General features: G+C 39.3%; 1 protein-coding gene across 1 annotated transcript in view; it reads right to left on the bottom strand.

Moving 5' to 3' along the window:
* LOC128741975 (box A-binding factor-like) overlaps positions 1 to 19,609 on the bottom strand; it is a 56,503-nt gene that overhangs the window by 10,322 nt on the left and 26,572 nt on the right. Inside the window, exons 2-4 of the mRNA XM_053838127.1 lie at positions 14,178 to 15,597; positions 1,853 to 2,066; positions 1,616 to 1,757 (exon numbers count right to left, since the gene is read on the bottom strand). Of these exons, the coding sequence (XP_053694102.1) occupies positions 1,616 to 1,757; positions 1,853 to 2,066; positions 14,178 to 15,597 (1,776 nt within the window). The remainder of the gene's footprint in view (positions 1 to 1,615; positions 1,758 to 1,852; positions 2,067 to 14,177; positions 15,598 to 19,609) is intronic.

The raw sequence follows: 19,609 nt of genomic DNA, 5'->3' as shown, positions 1-19,609 counted from the left end.
GAAACGTAGCCTTCTGGTTTTTGATACGACAAACTTTGCAGCCAACTGTAAAAGTACAGGATTGATAATTGCGGAGCTAGTGCTGCGATCATATTGACTCTTACAGCCTCTTCCAGTCGACTTTTGAACATAAAACGACCGGTTTGTTAGCCCGGTGTCGTACCTCGAGGCCAGTTGGCCCGAGGCAAATTTCGGTAATGGACAAAAAACTTAAAAGAAAAACAAAAGCAGCATAACAAAGTTGAAAATTGATGGCGAAAAGCTAATCATTATTTTACGGATTCTAATTCGAAAACAGATCACAAAACTTAAAGCCAACATTAAATGATATTAAATTCTCTTTAGAGTATCAACACCAAGCCTGCTGGTTGAAGACGGCTTATGTCGCCCTTTCTAACGGTGTACCACCATGCTGATTTTATGTTTCAATCAAATTGTACAATAAACCACATATGTTTTGCCATTGTCAACGGGTGCAATGCCACTGGGTTCCGAAGAAGTAATTAGTTGCACTGCGACTAATCGTAAGTATTTTTCGTTTTGTTTTTTTATTGGTTTCCTTCTTCATGTGCTGTACTTTCTTGACTGGCGACAGCCCGCAAAAAACACACGAGAACACCAAGCGGAAAGTCCTTTCCTGTCTCTATGGTGTATGGTTAAATGCGTGTGCGCATTGAGTTATTTTTTCCCTGACGGTTACAAGGCTCGTGTTTTGCCACAGTGAACATTTCCGGTTTGGTGCTAAGTCTAAATGTGCACTGTATGACTAATAAGAGGAAGTAACGTCGCTGCTTGACATTGATAGCGAAAATAATGTCCCCAGTGGAAATCATCCCGCATAACAACCGTTTGTGTGTATTCGGAACGGCTGGTCAATGTTTTGGCAAACGGCAGTAAACTTAAGAAACAATGTTTTCTTAAACTTTCTGACATTAGCCACGTGGCGGCACTCGTTAAACATTAACGCAGTACTTTTACTCAATGCTTCTTGGTGGATTGTTATCCCACAGAAGTACTAGTAAAAGTTCAGCCCATTTTTTGTCATAAAAATGCAAGACAAATTCAAAAAAATATATTATATAACTATGACACGCCAGAAATGCTTTCCTTGGCGCATTACACAACCCACTAACATGTCTGCCAGGCACGAAATCGCTACCACCGTTTGCCTTACCTGGGGACAGACCAATTCGAAATTTTCTACAAAGTAAATAAACGCCAAACTGATAACACGAAGTTTAGCAACCGCTGCCGTGGAAAAGGCACCTTTAGCTTATCGGGTAGACTCGGCCCCACTGCGCTGCGAAACTCGCGCGCGGGCCATCCTTGTTCGCTTGCGGCGATGGCCTCTTATTTATAGGTACCGCGTTCTGGGTCACGTCTATCGCGAAAAGCTCACCATAGGCGAGGAGGTCGCCTTGTTTTTACACCAGTTCTTCCGAAATTTGCATAACAATATTGTATTGTGCGAGAAAGTTGCATTGTAAGTTACGTTCGTGATAAGCGCCAGAATTTCTTCGGTGCTATTACGGATCGGTTGATATGGGGCATTTACTTAATGGTTCTTGTTTGACTGATTGAGAGTAAAGTACAGCTGTACTGCTACAATACTTACTTGCAGTCAGTGAGGCGGCTGCCGAAAAAGCAGTCGTTGGTGTCAAGGTTGGCGTCGTCCGTCGACCATTTCCGGACGTTCCGGATGATGCACCACTGAATGCAATTGCGCTGACCTCGTAGTGTGTGGGCCAGGCATCAGTCTGTGAAACGAAATATCATTCGAATTAGCAAAATTTTCCTCCTCATAGAATACAAAATTCAAATTCTCCTTGCCGTGCAACAGAATTTCACCTACCTGTTGGCCATAGCTGGATGAAATGGAATTATAGTTATTAGCTCGCGCGGCATTGGTATTGGATACGATGCGCTGGAAAGCCGGTAAACTTCCTTTCAGGTATTCGCTGTCGGTTATTCCGGAAGACCACATATGCGCCGGATCATGCGTGGGGCTAGTATTGAAGTACTGCATCGAAGCCGCCGAAGGAAAGTTGCAACGACTGTACGAGGGACTGCAAGGAAAGAAAAAAAATCGTTATTGCGGACCACCATTAGCGATTTTCTCCCAGCGTCGAAAAAGAGTTGTTTAGTTTCATCTTCTGTACCAAACAAGCAAAATACTGCTGAGCGAGTATCAAATAAACGGATTGTTTCTGTTTGCTTGCATCAACTCAGTCGATTCGATCGAGACCTCTTGCCCGGCCTGAATGCTACTGAATTGTCAACGCGCGCGTTTTCCCTCCGCCGAGTTTATGCGCTGGCGCATTCTACAGCTGAAGCTCCAGCCCAGCTACTCTTTAGTCAACGATCGTCGTCATTTGACGATTTTGTTTATAGCCGGAGTAGGTGGAAGTATTTGTAAACAAAAACATCCTCTGTTCAGAAACGGCTGGTGTCTGTTGTGCCCGCGGATGCCCAATTGACACCGGCTTTCGACTGCGATGCATTATGATGTACTCCAGAACAAGTGGTTTCCACCAGGAAGTACACCACCTGTCCAATTGGTGCGCATATTTTCCCCGCACTGACGGGTCTGATCCCATTTGATATCGGTTTTGGGACATTTATTTTATAGATTTTAGTTGAAAATATTATAGTTTTACATCTGATTGTGTTTGTTCTAACGACTGTGAAGTTTATCCTGGTAAATGCAGAAGTTTCTAGGAAATAAACAGTTTCAAGAATTGATGTTTACATATAAATAAAACAGAGTTTTGAAGCTTTTGGGCGAAATCTTGTGTGGTTCTAAGTTATTATTTTCATCAATACACATTTAAATGTTAGAACACACTTCTTCAGAATGCATTCATATTTAAGCTTGAACTTAATATTTAAAAGATAAACCACATAATGAAATTTTTCGAACCTAAGTTAGTTTACTTCAACGTTATCTAGGCAGCATAAAGCAGGCAAAGCAAAGTTCTTTTTCTTTGCTTCTCTACAGTAACCGACTCTTTCAATTCAAACTTTTTTTCCGTTTCACGGATAGTGATTCATAAATGTTTCGACAGCAGTTTGATTAAAACTGAGTGTGGGCGAAGCTACGAATTCACTATTACGTTGCTGAGTTTCGTTAGCATTTTGGATAAGCTTATCAAGACAACTACAAATCATATTTTAATCAAAAATACGATAAAAAACATCCAGGATAAACTAGATATGACTTAAAACAGTAGAGAGGCATCGTTTAAAACCAAATAGTCCCACATTACTACCTTGGGGAACTCCAGCCTTGATTGTGTTTACTTTTTATTTTGACATATTTTTTACTTACTTTCGATCAAAATACTATCAAGAAGCTCCCAGCTGGCCTCGAGGTATGACGCTGGCCTAATAAGCCAGTCCTCGTATGTTCGAATCCCGACTGGGAGAGGCTGTTAGAGTCAATAGGATCGTAGCAACTCTCCCTGCAATTGTCCTGTACTCTGACAGCAGGCTGCGAAGTCTGTCGTATAATAACAGAAGGTCAAGTTTCGATAGCGGAATATAACACCTAGGCTTTACTTTTTTACTACCAAGAAGAGAATTATCATTGATTAATTGTACAACATCCTGCCAAAGTTACAAGTAAAAGTATTTTATACCTAAAAAGCCCAACGAGAACTATCAGACCAACGCTTCACGACTCAAGTTTGTTTTCACAACCTGCAGCAAGATATTAATAAAAATATTAACATTCGAAATATTTCACAACCACAATTTTATTCATGCACATACTGACGTCATCATTTTTAGTTATTTTGAACATGATGCGAAAATTGATTGATGTTTAAGCATGTTTTTAGAAGTGAAATATTTTGTGCTGCCAAAAACGAATAATTTTGTTGGAAAAGCGGCCCGTGCCAAATTCGAGGGATGCCAAATCGAAATTCCACTGTAATAATCCTATGGTTTATGTGAAAGTATAAATCTTAAATTTTCGTTTGAAATGACGCAACTAAAGACACTTTCTATACCTTTTTGTACATATTATACTAAAAAATGATAGTAAAATTAATTGATAAAATTCACCACAAAGCAATGTTCTGAAATTTTCTACTAAAAAATTTTCAAACCATCAGCACGGACAAACAGACAACACTCTGGGAAGAGAAATGATCAACAAAAATTATCGTCACGCATATTTTGCCTAAACATTAGCATCACCTGTGACCGACATTCCCAAAGATTAACTTACAACAGGAGTATCCCTCGAACAAACAAATATTTCCTCCGGAGCATTCCCGTCCGTTCGTTAAAGAGAGCCACTTTGACGAATACGGAGACATTCCCAACCAACAATATTTTGGAAATGACTGTTACAGCGTGCGTCGATTGGGAGAGTATACTATACTTACTATACTATAAATCTTATCTCCAAAATGAGCAAAATGACTCATAATTTCATGTTTTAGGAAAATACACCATGAATAATAATCATGATAATACGAACTCCTTGCAGTACAACACAACGCAAGGTTATGAACTATTATCATGAGCTGCCCGATACGGTAGTTTAGTCATGTTTTAACAGCATCTCAAACTTCATGATTTCATGAGTTTATTCATTATTTCGGAAACGGATTTCTTCCTCTGTGAGTGTTATGTCTGTTTGTCTGTGATTACAGTTTTTGACCTTTGAATCAGTATTAGTTATAAAAATAATTGAGAAGGAAACAAACCTGGAATACAGTACAAATTCTCAAAATTGCGTGCTTCTTAGATAAATTTTCTTTTTGAAAATAACTTTATATCTCTAATTTCGGTTCCTATGGCCAAATGTTTTTTGTACAGCATTATGGACAGATGGCATCAACTACTTCCTTGTATGAATAAACATTTGATTTCAACTTATTTTTTTAAAATCTATTTTATTTTGCTCTTTTACATCGATTTTTACATATTGTTTTTTTTTTCTATTTATTCCACAGACAACCAGATAAGACATTCGCATTAATTCCATCGTCCATACAAAACTTCATTTATCAAAAAAGCATGTTGGCCACACCGCAGCGCTCGAGTGTTGCTTCGGGGTTTCAATATAAAAATGTACAAATGTAAAAACCCTGCTCCACAGATTACCAGACGTAACACTGAAGTCTCATTCCATCGCCAATAAAAACGATCATTTCAAATGTTCACTTAAGCCAAGACTCAAACAACATTCGCTGTGCGAGAACGCCGCTCACATGCGCTAGCCCTGTTATCAGATAGTGTACAAGTAAATTTATAGCAAAGCTAAATTTATAGCAAGCTGCTCTGCGCAGCGCGAAGACTGCACCAGGTGATGCTATTTCAGGTGGTGTGTTATTTCTAAGCAAGAATGGAATATTCCAGATTTGGCATTCACTGAAGAATGTGTGCGTTATCGTCTTGTCTCAACGTTAGTTCCATCGTCTCATCGTATTCGTTCTCGATCTAAGTCCAAGTCCAAACCCAAGTCCAAGTCCAAGCCCAAGTCCAAGTTCAAGTCCAAGTACAAGTCCAAGCCCAGTCCAAATCCAAGTTCACGTCCAAGTTAAGGTCCAAATCCAGCTCAACCAAAAGTCCAAGCTTAAGCCTGCTTCCACTGCTACTTCTACTCGCACTTGTTTTACGATTCCTTATACTTGTTTAACAAATACACTTAGTACATTCTCATCCAACTTCAATTTTCAAGCTTATGGTTTTAGTATTCGCCGCCGATTTCGCGTAACTCTTGAACCATAGATCTTGGTGCCTGATTGACCTCTCTTTGACTAACGGGGACCCTTTGTTTTCAAAATAGACTATTATTTGTCAAATCTACTTATTTTTTTGCCTGTACTCCGTAAATATTGAATTTATACTCTATTTTTATATTTTCAAAAGAACTTATTCATGTGATCCGACAAAGTATAAGTTTGGCCAAGCGGCAGCGCTACCAAAAAAAATTAATCCATCTGAAAACTAAATTTACAGTTTTCTCTCAAAGAATACAATCTTTATTAAATTCCAGCCACAACTTGTTCCCCAGATTTTCATAAAAATCCCTCATCACTACAAGGTATTCTGCCCAATCCCGAGATTTACCGTTTAGGAGCAAACAACGAATGAGAGGGTTTCAAAGTTTCTCAACTAAAAACTAAATTGCATCTTCTTGAAACAGTGAATCTTCGTGCAATGTAAAGAAATTTTGCGAATTTGAAATTTTTGAAAATACCTATAAAAATGAATTTCTGTCTGTCTGTCTGTATAAGCCTCATAGATTCGGAAACTACTAAACCGATTAGCATGAAAATTTGTATGCAAAAGTTTTTGGGGCGAGGAAGGTTCAAGACTCATTTCTCCTTTGGAAAAGGGGGACGGGGCTCTCACACAAATGAAACACAAATTTCTGCATAATTCGAAAACTAATCAAGCAAATGGAACCAAATTTGGCATGTGGAAGCTTTTAGTGGCAGGGTTGTTTTATATGGTAGTTCAATACCCTTCTCTCCTCTAGAAGAGAAGGCTCTCTTACAAAGGAAGCACAAATTTCTGCATAACTCGAGAACTAATCAAGCAAACGGAACCAAATTTGTCATGTAGGGGCTTTGAAGGTAAGAAAAATTTCTATGGTAGTTCGGGACTCCTCCTTCCTCTGGAAGGGGGGGGGGGGAGACTCTTATACAAATGGAACACCAATTTCAACCAAACATGAGAATTATCCAAGCAACTAAAACACAAAATTTGTATTTCTCGGGTAAGGAGCATGTTCTGATAAAAATTTAAACCCCTCCTTAGTCAAGAAATGGAGATGCTTGAGCATCTCAGTGCTTATACACCATAAATTAATCTAAGGTTATGCAAGAAAAAATTACGTTCAAACCAACAGGATACGGCGTAGTTTGAAGATAAAATTTTTGTATATGAAATCTTCAACACAGAAAGAAAAACCATGGTAGAAGTCGCCGATCATAGGGTTAAACTAATAACAATACACCTAGTATTGTTAGTATTTACAAAATCGATTTTTAGTTCAAATTATAGTTCAAAGTAAATTCAAACTGAATCTGTATCACATTATCATATCAGATTAGGAGCTTATCCAGTGATTGTACTCACATTCTAAAATCCATTTGCACTTCAATGTCCAGTGCTTCCAAATGCATAAAATTATGCCATAATTATCACAATACAATCTTCACATAAATAATGTTCTTCATCTTAATTTACACAAAATAAAATCAGCACTGAAAACTTTTTTTTCAACATCAATTCACTTCTAGCAATCCACGAGTCACCGAATCCTGTCCCGGTACTTTTGGGTTCGAAATAACCCGCCAACGTTCCACCGAATCCCACGAGCAAATCACAACTGGTCGAAACGATACCGATGCGCTAACTGATGTAATGATTTGGTCGCGTCTCGTACAAAAACGGTCACCACTCGTAACCCGGTACCTGTCCACTGGGCCACAACCATTTCGCACGTGACTCTTTGTTTGACGTTCGTGCCTGAACACCATAAACTGTACGCCATACGATGTACGAAATGTTATTCTTTATAACTCGATCGCAGAACGACGAGGGAAAGCCACGGGTGCCTTATGGCAGAACGCGTCCTGCGCTCCGCACAGAAATCGTCCGAACAGAGAAAATAAAACTTGTCCCACTGACTTCAGAATTGCGACGATCATCACCACTCAGTGTTGTTGGAATTTGCAGTCGCTGCACTAAAAAACAACAAACTTTCTTACTTTTCAGCTATTATGCAATACATACTGTTGGCGAAGTCTGACGATAACCAAAAGAGACGACAGGCACGTGCGCACCATCGGTTTAGGTAGCATAAAGTAACATACCTATGTCGGTCCCTAGAAAAAAATTCATTGAAATTTCGGCCTGCAGAAAACTGGGCGTACTGTGTACGAGTAACAGATTGCTGACTTTGTAGTTGGTTATATATAAACGCCCCTTTTGACAGCATCCCAAATTCTCGTCAACAAATGGAAGCCGATCTGAAGGTAGATAATGTTCCCGACTTTTTTTAGATTGACACTGAAAACAAAACCACCTCAAACTTGTTCGAAAAACAAACAAATCCCGAGTAATCACTAGAAAAACCAGAACCTGCTTATGCGCGCTTCAATGGTTCGTTACTATGGTCATAAAAATGAATGATCTATATAACGGAGCCTTGCGATACACTTTACACTGTACATCAGCCAGTAATTTACAGTAGAAAAATGCCCACGTTCCAATGTGTATGTTGTCGGTCCGCGATCAATTCGAGCAGAACGGGAAGACGTGACCGTGCGCGAAAAAAATCAGAACCAATTAAAAAATCCGCAAACAACTCAGTAATGCAGAGAACCTCCAAGAGTGTCTGATTTCTTGACTACGGGTGGAAATCATAACAAGATCGACACGACGACCACGGGCTATCATCGGTGACCGACAGCGAAGGTCACCCAAGAACAATAAGGAACAACAGTGCCGTGCGGTGCAGATCCCACCCATCTGTTGTGCACCTCGAGTCCAGAGAGAAGAAGAAAAAATCCACCACAGAAGATCTGTTGTCTTATCGCGGTACCACTTTGCATAGCAGTTCATCCGAGAAGAAATTGTACGACTCATCTGTGCGCACGCAGACAGAACGTTGCGAGTTCGTCGGATCATCGAAAGCGATGATCCATTGCAGGGACGATCAGATCAATCATTGCAGATCACACGATCCAAACATGAAGTTATACATCTCATATCATTAGGGAAGTTTACTAAAACCTACACTGAAAGTTCTCCTGATTCGTTAGGGTATTTTTTAATTGTATACTAGCATAAGTTATTCAAAGATTTGATGATAATAACATAACATACTAATTTTGAGAATAGTTTTGCACAATCCACTTAAACAATAAAACCATCAATTGAAAACAGAGCGATGAAACATTCTATAATCGAGTACACGCAGAATGTTTATTGTATCTTAAAAATTGTTTTGTGGAAGCGCTCATTCACAAAAAGAAACGTAGAGTAAAACGACTATAAAAATTTGGCTTATTTTAACTATGTTAGAACACCCGTCTAAAACATACTCCGAAAAATAGTTCCACATACATTCATTTGCTCGCACACAATAGAACACATTCTCTTTCCGCAGCTCCGTATTCCAAGAAATTAAGCTCCTCACGGTCTGTCCGTGTCGTCTGCCTCACTAGTTTGAGTTATTTACATTCGACGACAATCTGAATTGGTGAATCGGACCACGCAACATGCTGACCTAAGGTGTAGAATTTTATTGCAATCCCCCCGGCTTGCATTCTATAATGACGGCACTCTGCGGGTTGATGGTAGTTCTGAGTTGTAAACATTGACTGTGAGTAACTCACTTGAACTATCCCCGAATGTGCTTTGTAAAACCGACGAAGTTGAGTTTCGTGTACATACTCATGAATGGGAAGTATAAGAGCAATGATGATGGGACCCTCATTTCAATAGATTTGTGTGCTGTTAACATAAACAAATTCGATGGAGAAAGAAGAAGCACTTCCATTTAATTCCAACTCTTAGGGTACTAAACCTATTTGAAGCAATCTAAGCGGATGGTTTTACATTATTATAAGCGATGAGTTGACCAAGTGTCCCCAAAGTGCTTTCTTAAGGTGAAGGTCGTCAGAGTCCAGTTGCATTAATGATTTCAGTACTTTCACGACGAGAACAGAGTTGCTAGTAGGGTAAATGTACCAGTGGTTGTGGGTGTACCAGTAATAGTGGAAACTCGAAACATTTCTTAATTTTGGCGGATTTTAGTATGATTTCGATAGAATATCAATTTTCGATTGCTAAATGTATATTTGTGAACAGTTTTATCTAACGTATATAGTTAAAATTTAAGATGTTGGTGCAGAAATTACAAATTCCTTTTGAGTAGACCAAAACGGTGCAATTACTTACGAAATTCATAACAAACCATAGCATTTAAACAAGCCTACGTTGTTATCCACCAGCTACCATACACACTGCAAGCGTTACTAAGGGCGGTAAATAAAATTCCACTATTATAGGCAAATTTTCCACTATTATAGGAACATTGCCACTATTTAGGAGCACAGACTAATGTCAGTAAAAGCAATATTTTAAACATATTAACCAACAGAATGGTATAATTCTGGTATGTATATAAAGCCAACATTATGGCGCACCATTTAATCATATAGTTCAATTGGAAACTGGTAAATTGAGCATTCTAATTGTCTTTAAATACTATCCCCTGGCATAATCCCTCCATTACTGGAGCATCTACCCTAGTAGATAATAATCTGTTATGAACAATTATGAAACGCAGAATCGCGTGTCTATTTTTGGTAGGACTTCTTTAATGATAAAAAGCATTTAAATAGATCTCAGCTCACTTTGATTGATCGCATGTGATAGACAACAAACTAAAATATTAGGGAATAACTAGTTTTGCATTGTGTGTCATAAAAATGCTGATATTTTTAATAATTTGTGTTGGATAGGACGGGAATAGGCAATTACGACGATGTAGCAACATACCCTATTTAATAAATTTTAGCAGTCGCCGTTGGTCTGCAGCATATGCGCATTAAATTTTATCGCGCATATTGACATAATGGGTGAATCAATGCGCCATCGAAATTTTGCAATTTGTAAAAACTTTTTTTTATTAGAGTGGTTCCCAGAGGGCATTCACCACCGTTGTGAAAACTTGTTGTTTTAACAAAATAGTTCAGTTAGTCAATCTCAATTTCTAGCAAAATCATTTTGGTTGCTTCCTGTGACAGAAAAACCGACGAATGATAAGTTATAATAATATAATTTTGATAATAATTTTTGATTGCAAGCTAAACCAAAATATGGTAATATGGCCACGCATAAAAACTGATTTCAGTATTGAATTCTAATATTCTTCAAAATACCAGCAATAAATCTGATCAGTCAAGGTGTTACCATACTAATAGATTTATTGCGGTTTACCAAGCAACCGTAATGGTTAATGTTTAATACCGCATTAAAATCTTTATTAAATTCAAGTAAAACCAAGTGGCTTTAAAATTGTTACTTGGGCACCGGTTGGGGGTGAAAGTCGCTGCTGTTCAGAAATTTCGGTGACCACGTACCACATCTCTAGTGGTGGTAAAAAAACAAAACGTGAAGTAACAATTGAAGTTTTATTACGCATTTATAACGATTCTAATGACCAAACTTGGTCATGAAAACTGCGATAGGAGTGTAATAAAATTACAAATATTACTTGGGTCGGTTTCGTAGTCAGAAAAGATAAAGAAGGCTCAAACCGTGGAAAAACTCTTCGCTTAAACAACCAAGACTGCGTGGAGCCTGAAGTCGTCGGCGCAGAGGAGTGATTCGCCAGAAACGACGCACGATGTAATTGCCAAACCAGATAGATAGATAATTGCGGAAACCGAATAAGAATCATTACCAATGGTCAAGCTGTGGAGCGACCAACACAGGAGCATATTATTCGACAGACTTCGAAACCAGCCGTTAGAGTACAGGGCAATTGCAGGGCTAGTGCTACGATCCGATTGACTCCAACAGCCTCTCCCAGCTGATACTCTAAAATGCGACGACTGACTAATTAGGGCAGCATCGTACCACAAGGACAACTGGAAGGCGATTAGTAAGCTAAAAATCGGCAAGGCTGCTGAGAAGAACGGTCTCCCGGCTAAACTTCTAAAAGCAAAAAAACGAGCGGTTGCACGAAACAATCTACCAGATCATTGTCAGGTTCTGGGCGGATGAACAAATGCAGAAAGAACGATTGAATGGCCCCATTTGTCCTATTTTTTGGAAAAAAAACTCCGACGCAAATTTCAAAACTATCGAGGCATAACATTGCGCAAATCTGCCTGCAAGGTGCTCTCCCTTACTCTGCAGATTAAGACCGTTAGCAGAATTCTTCATCGGTGAGTACTATGCCGATTTTCGTTAGAAGGATCGCTCCACGAATCAAATATTTACCCTGCGTCTGTTACTAGGCAGATTCTGGAAACTCAATTTGCAGACTCATTGTCTGTTTGTTGACTTTAAGGCGGTGTACTATTGACTCAAACGAAATGAGCTGTCGCAGATAATGCTAGGACATGGTGTTGCTGACGAAGCTAGTTAAGTTGATTCGTACGGCGCTAGAAGGGGCAAAACTTTGCGTCAGAGTAGTGGGTGAGACTTCCGTTTTCATGACGTTCCATGGGCTAAAGCAGGGAGATGAACTCTCTAACCTGCTATTCAACATTGCCTTTTGAATTTGCAGCACGAAGCACGTGGAAAGAACAAACACTTATATCATGAACATTTTACATGGTTCTTGGTTTTGCGGATGACGTCTTTGACATCATCGAAATCAACCGAATAGCAGTTTATGAAGCCTTTAGGTCTTTGAAATTGGAAGCAGCGAGATTGAGACTCACCAATAACACTTCCAAAATGAGATACGTACAGGATTGATGACTGGGAAATCGGAAGTGCAAATAGTGTTAGTGCCGAGGTGGAGCAGGATGAAGAACGGTATGAAGTAGGGTAAGAATTCATATTCATGCCTTCCCTATAGAACCAGGATTATGGTACGAAAATACAAAGTTGGAATCCCCAAGACACTTTTACTATTAAACAGTAATCCTCGGGAGTCTAAAAGCAGGAAACCCGGTGTGTTAGTAAGAGTCGAGTTATCAACATGTAGGTCCGTGCAATTTTCACTTTCGATATTATACTTTTACGCGGAAGGCCACCCTTACTGACACATCAGCATTTCTCTTTCAAACTATTTACCTTTCCTAGATTATGTGGACAAATAGAATTAAACATGGACGTCAATCGTATTAAAGTTGATGCCAAAATATGCTTGATGATATACTAACTTTAGAAGCATGAAACAAGCACTATACTCTAAAATACAAACGTGTATAAATGCATGACTCATTTAAAAATTAATGTGCGACGTGGAAAATTGATGAAGATTTATCATACAACAAATAAACAATCGGATTTCTCCCGAGAGTAGTTGTAAAAAAAGATATCCAAACAATTATTAGAGTGCTTTCTGGGTGAGAAACATTCCGAACATTACTACAAAAATCCCATTGGACCTCTTCCCTTGGAAACTTGGACTATAAATAAACGTTTTAAGATTTGACCCTTCCTTACCGACACACTTCGCAGCCGGTTACTAGAGTACAGGACAATTACGGGACTAGTGCTGCGATCCTACTGACTCTTGCAACACCGCCCAGCCGAAATTCGAACAGCAGACGTATGATTTGTTAGACCAGCATTGTACCTCGAAGCTAACTAGACGCTGGAAATTAGAAGTTGACTAAATGTCATTATTCAACGATTGCAACCATTTTATGTTTAAAAAGTCCGTCAAGACCTATCCGTCCGGTGCAAATAAGTTTTCGCCAACCTGCGGTAAGACGTAGTCCTACGGCAATAGAAATATTGTTCGAAACATTCTATCACCCCTATTCTGCATTTCGAACGGGTTTATGTTTCGTTCGAAACTGACATTCCGTTCGGAAATACAGCGGCTGAAATATAAAAAACAACTCGAACGAAATATTTGCCAAGTCGATCGAAATATTTCAACTCGTTCGAAATACAGAATATGGGTGTATAACTGCAAACTTTTTTTCATGAACACACTGTAGGCATCAATTTTTCGTCATGTATTAGGAAATAGACTGATATTTAAGCATATTTTTTGAAGTGAAATATTCTGTGTTGCCAAAAACGGATAATTTTGTTGCCAAAATCGAGGCATGCCAAAATCGAGCAATGCCAAATTCGGAATCCCACTGTAGTATGTTTAACGTATGTTGAAACAATATCAGTTTACAGTAGGTTGGTTGTAAAATAAACAGTTAAACAGAAGATTTTTTTTCATTTAACAACCACATTTCAGAAGTACCTTACATTAGAAACAGAAGTCACGGGTAAACGATCGCTCTCAAAAAAAATAAAACAATTTTCAACCCGCGAACTTCGCTATTGTTACGACTAACTGCTCTATTTCGAAAGTAACATTAGCTGCTCCAACTTATTTCAGGCTACCACCACCACTGACCATTTGACACGGTAATAAAATCTAAATAAAGCGTCACGTATCGAACGCTGGGCTCATGTTGCGCCCTTAATAGCCGAACAGAAGAATGTCCACTCACCTGCTAGGAACGCCGCCTTGCAAGGTATCGTAGATGCTCGTTCCGTGCTGCATCAGCGCTGCACTCGCATGGTCGTGAACCGGTGATGATTGGTACATGGTTGCGGCCGCGACTGCCGCCACAGACACCGACGTCGAGGTGGTATCACTCCCGCGAGGTACGTTGATCAACTGAGTAAAGCTCGCCAAACTGCCGTCTAGTTCATCGTGCGAATAACCCGAGGGACTTCGCGATTCGCCTCCGCTGCTGTTGCCATTGTGTGCGTTCTGTTGCTGTTGCTGCTGCTGCTGCAGCTGATGATGATGGTGATGATGGTTGAAGTTAATCACACTTTTGTCATTATTGTTATGATAAACTGCAGCACTATAGTCTTTCAAATCATGCAGGTCGCTGTGATGATGTTGGGGAGAATCGCCACCCAAATCCGAACCAGGATGCACCATGCCAGCCGCACCACCAAGAGTAAGATAATGATCTACGATTGCGCAGTTTTCGTCCTTCAAGGTATCGGCAATTACCTCATCTATCGCCGAATTGTGCTGATGAGGATGGTTTGCTTGGTGGTGCAAATCCTCGCTAATATGCTGCCCCAAGGAGGAGCCGAATGTCGGACACATCGTTAACAAACTGCTCCTCATGGCTGACGACTCGCTACTAATGGAATTAATGCTTAAATTCGAATGCTGCTGCTGCTGGTTCTGCGGATCGTGCGAATGATGATTGCTGGAATCACCGTAGACGTCCCTTTGCTGGTGTTGGTGATGGTGGCTCAAACTGCGTTCTTCGTTTCCCGGCTGTGGTTCGTGATGCGGATGACGTATGGGATCACTTGTTTTGTAAGACAAGTCGTACGGCCAACTGTTGAAGGAAGGATCTGTCTGGCCAGGATAGCTAAAGTAACTTCCGTGTTGGTACAAATTCGGACTAACCGAGAGAACGGGCTGCAAGGTGGAGTATCGTGGCGGAGACGTCAGCTGTTGGTTGGCACTGGTCAATGCTTCATTCTTCTGAGCACTCTCCTGTAACTGCTTAGAACTGGATGTAATCACCGAAGGAGTGTTTACATGCTCCTCGCCACTTCTTATCGATGAGAAAATCATAGATTCACTTGTGTGGCTGCTACCACCTACACCGCCGTTCGTAAGTTGCGTTGATAACGTACCGGTCTTATCTCTAGCGGCACCACAGACCGGACCGCTATCGGAATGTTTACTAACAATGTTTTCACTTTCACTAACTTCTTCCGAATTTTCCCTCGAGATGCTCGAGCCACTATTGATGGTAGAATGATCACTCTGCTGCCGATGTCTAACTGAATTGCTACCGCTGTTATCACTATGCTGTGTACTGGTTTGCGGTGACACAACAACTGGTAACTTGAAGGCAGCCACAGCCACATCATACGTCGCATCGGTCCCGTCTAGAACGAAATACAAACGAACATAAGAAAGTACGAAAGAGTAACAGCTCAGCAAAAAAAAAGAAATCATCCAGACATAAGCCAGAACAGGACGCAACTTGATCGACAAACTTTACCGCTTCTTATGTGTCTACAGTTCTGTCAGTCCGCATAGCACAAAGCAAAACAAAACATAAAGTTCTAAGGTCAGTCGTCACTTCGCTCTAAACCAACGCAGGTCCGTTTTTCGTTCGGGACAAACAAATGAACAGCCGAAGGAGAATCGGAAAACACCACCCATCGACGACAAAGGGTTTCCTCGCCCGTTATCTCTCACTCTACCTCTTTCCGTGCAGCAACGCAAGAATGCTTTTGTCTTACGTGCCTACATCGTCATTACCATGCTAGAATGACTCAATGAAGTAGCTGTTGCCTACCCACTACCATTGAGCGCTCCGTCGAGCGTGATTCATTCGGTTTACTGCCTGGCAGACACTCAGCATGAGTTCATTCGAGGTTCCGTTACGTACTGCTAAGAAGTAGATTCGTAGTAGTGGTGCACACATACGAGTACGTATCTGTTTCCCACTTACGGGTAGTGGGTACACAACCCAGTGTAGCTCCGCCCACTTTGCTTGTGAGTGACAGAGAGTTACAATGTTGGTGCGAAAAGGCGAAAAGAAAACATAGACGTGTTTTTGTTGTCTTTGTTACGAGCGAGAGCTAAATTTTATATAAAACCAATTAAAACTACCGCACGGCAGTGATTGTCAATGGCGATTCCCGATGGAGGTTATAATCTGGGCGTTTATACGGTTATAATTCGAGATCAACGATCGTTTTCAAATTGTTAAAGTGTAGCAGAATTAGAGCATAGAGAACAATGGTCAAATGGTCACTTTTCATTCAACTTGTGACATTTCTATTACAGATTTTTTTTCCATTATAATTTTGCAACAACTTTGCTATAAAACCCCTACTTTTGCACTATTATATAACAGTTATCTCATTCTTTTGGGCTCAAATTTCATTATCATTATAATGTTTTGCTTTTCTACTATACAACTAAATAGTATAAAGGTACACTCAAGTCTTTTTTTACAGGGGGGATACGTGCCGTGGAAAAAAAACCGTTTAAAAAAACCGCGTTAATTCGAAAAATGTTGTAAAAAAAACCGCGTTAATTCGAAAAATGTTATAAAAACCGCATTAATTCAAAAATCGTCGTAAAAAACCGCGTTAATTCAAAAATAACCGAAAAAGCCATTCGAATTTTAAAATCGCTGAAAAACCCGTGTTAATTCGAAAAATGATGTAAAAAACCGCGTTAATTCAAAAATCGTCATAAAAAATCGCGGTAATTCAAAAATCATAAAAATAAACCGTGTAAAAAGAGACTTGAGTGTATCGAAATCACCCAGAAAACCGAATATTTAAAGAAAACCCAGCGGGCTGTTAAAAAATACCATTCGACTCAGTTTCGGATTTTTTTGTAAGGTATGTGTGTGTGTGCAGGTTAACGCTTAACGCGTTGCATACGCAAAAGCAAAAGGCCTGTCGTAATTTCCCACATAACCTATTACCAGCATAGTATGAGAAGAACTTTCAGTACATAACACTTATTATTTAAAATTATTTATTTTTCGTTGGGTTTTTCCATATGGTATAATGGATTATTTCTCAAACCATATCGGTCATATGATAAACGTAAAGAAGTCTTTTTTATGTAAAAAAAGGATGTTTAGTCATCGGAGGCCAAAAACTTTCGCTCTGCCGCTTTTGGCCATACGTCAAAGCGATTTCATATTTCATATGCCTAATCTATTGATATTTAGTTCTGAAATCGTGGTTGTAGAATTCCAAAATTTGATACCATACGAGTGGCAAGTGGAAGTGGCAGAAAACCAGAACACGGAGTACCGAAACGATACCGGTAGGAGGAAGAAAAGAATATTTCCTGGCTTATTGAAATGCTACCTCGCGATTTTATAGTGCAGCACCGTACGTAGTTATAAAAAAAACGTTAAACGGAGAACAGCGCGATTGAACCTAAACCAATTTGATGTGATAAAGCTACCTCGTTCCAACAAAAATATTTACGAATGCGATTAAACCTAGTCCAATTTGATGTTTGTGTTAGGGAAATGTGCCAGAAAAAATGACAAAGTCTCTTGTCCCAACAGATCGCAATTTTTTTACGGTGTGATTATTAAACCTAGGCGAATTTGATATCTGTGTTGGAAAAGTGCGCTACAGCTGTAGTGTTTGGTATAATTATAATTCTGTATGGATGCGCATATTTGTCGTTTCATTGAAAGTGTAGTGAAAACATATACTGTTGATAAATCCATTCAACATAGGCGAACAGTTGGCAATAAAAACAGTTACCGTCATCCGGGGCGAGATTGTGCCAAAAAAGCATATGTTTTAGTTCTTTAGCTCAGTATACACACAATTTAGGAACTAAGTTGATTTCAATCCTGTCAATATGTACTAAATTATTCAATTAACAACTACCGTAGAGATGGTTTAGTTACAATGAAACCTAATTTTACTGGAAGTGCATGAACTTTGGCACAATCTCACCCCTTCTAGGGGGTGACATTGTGCCAAAAACTTAAAGTTAAGCTAAAAACCTAAACAGTGAACGTTAGCATGTTTATAAATAATACATATAAATATCAGTATAAAGTAGTTCATATGGGGCCGTCCATGAACTAAGTGGACTATCAGAGGGGCAGGGGGTCGGCCAAAAACAACGCATCATACAAAAAGTATGAACGAAAATAATCCGGGGAGGTCTGAAATAACTAAAAAGGAGTTCGTAGTCAATGGACAGCCTTTATATAGCCAGTAGCGTTTCTAGGGTTAACAAGGGGGAGATATATGAAGGGGTGTATCCTAAGGGTGCATACCTATTTGATCATGTAACAAAAGTAACCATTACTTCGTTCGAGAACCCGCGGCCGCAGAACATGTAGCCCCTCCCAACCCCCTCCCCCGTCCTTATATTAGAGTGTTTATTCAAAGCATCTGAAATTTCTAGAGAAAAAGTAAAAATTAGTTTAAATATTTAGCAGAGCTATGCTCCAAAATTGATTATGCAATCTAATCTTTCAAAATATTGTGCTCAATAGTAAAGAATGTGAGTGTACTGGTGTATACTGACGTATTTTTGTTGTGAATGTTAAATCCACAAATTGGATCGATCATTATGGCTTGGCACAATCTCACCCCCGTGAAGCTCGAAAAGTACAAAGTTTCGAAAAATATTATTTTCGTAATCAAAACTTATCCAACGCATAATAACCTTTCAATACATTGTAAATGATTAGTTTATATACCTTCAAAATAGCAAGTTGATGCGATTTCTTGTTTGGGTTGATTTATGGGGGACATTTTTTACAAGCGTTATTTCCGAGTATTTTTGATCGCGAACTTTGAAACCCTGTTTAGGCTAAATAGTTTGCTAATATTATCTGTGTTCCATTCTAAGTTATGAATAAATCTGTTATTTTCATCATCATTTTGAATTTAGGTCACCTGTTTCTATAGATATAATAAATTTTCACAAATAAACATTTTTGGTTTTTGGCCCAATCTCACCCCCGTGGCACAATCTCACCCCGGATGGCGATACTTCGCTAATGTGTACCATTCTGATTCAAATTTCGGATCCTTAAGCTATGCTGCAACTTTGTCCCAAGCAAAACATTCGAAGGTATTATAATTTTATATTATTAAGCAATTCAGCAGCATGAAAATTTATTTATTTCCACTGAAAAATGTTGAGAATGGCGATAATCGTGATTTTTATGAAAGCATTTTAATAAAGCGGTTAGTGTTTATTTAAACTACGGACACTTTTATGGTCTTTTCAAACTTTTTCAGAAGCAAACTAAGAACATCGTGCATCAAAACTTAATTAGGTGAACTTATATTGTTTACTGAACACTTGCCTTTTCTATCCGCCTAGCAGTATGCTTTGGCTTTTCACACGTAAAAACATTTTAATCCATACTTACATAGTTAG

This window comes from Sabethes cyaneus, chromosome 3, assembly GCF_943734655.1.
Source record: "Sabethes cyaneus chromosome 3, idSabCyanKW18_F2, whole genome shotgun sequence".
NCBI lineage: Eukaryota > Metazoa > Arthropoda > Insecta > Diptera > Culicidae > Sabethes > Sabethes cyaneus.
The sequence above is the reverse complement of the archived record's forward strand: the minus strand, read 5'-3'. Positions and strand labels throughout refer to the sequence as shown.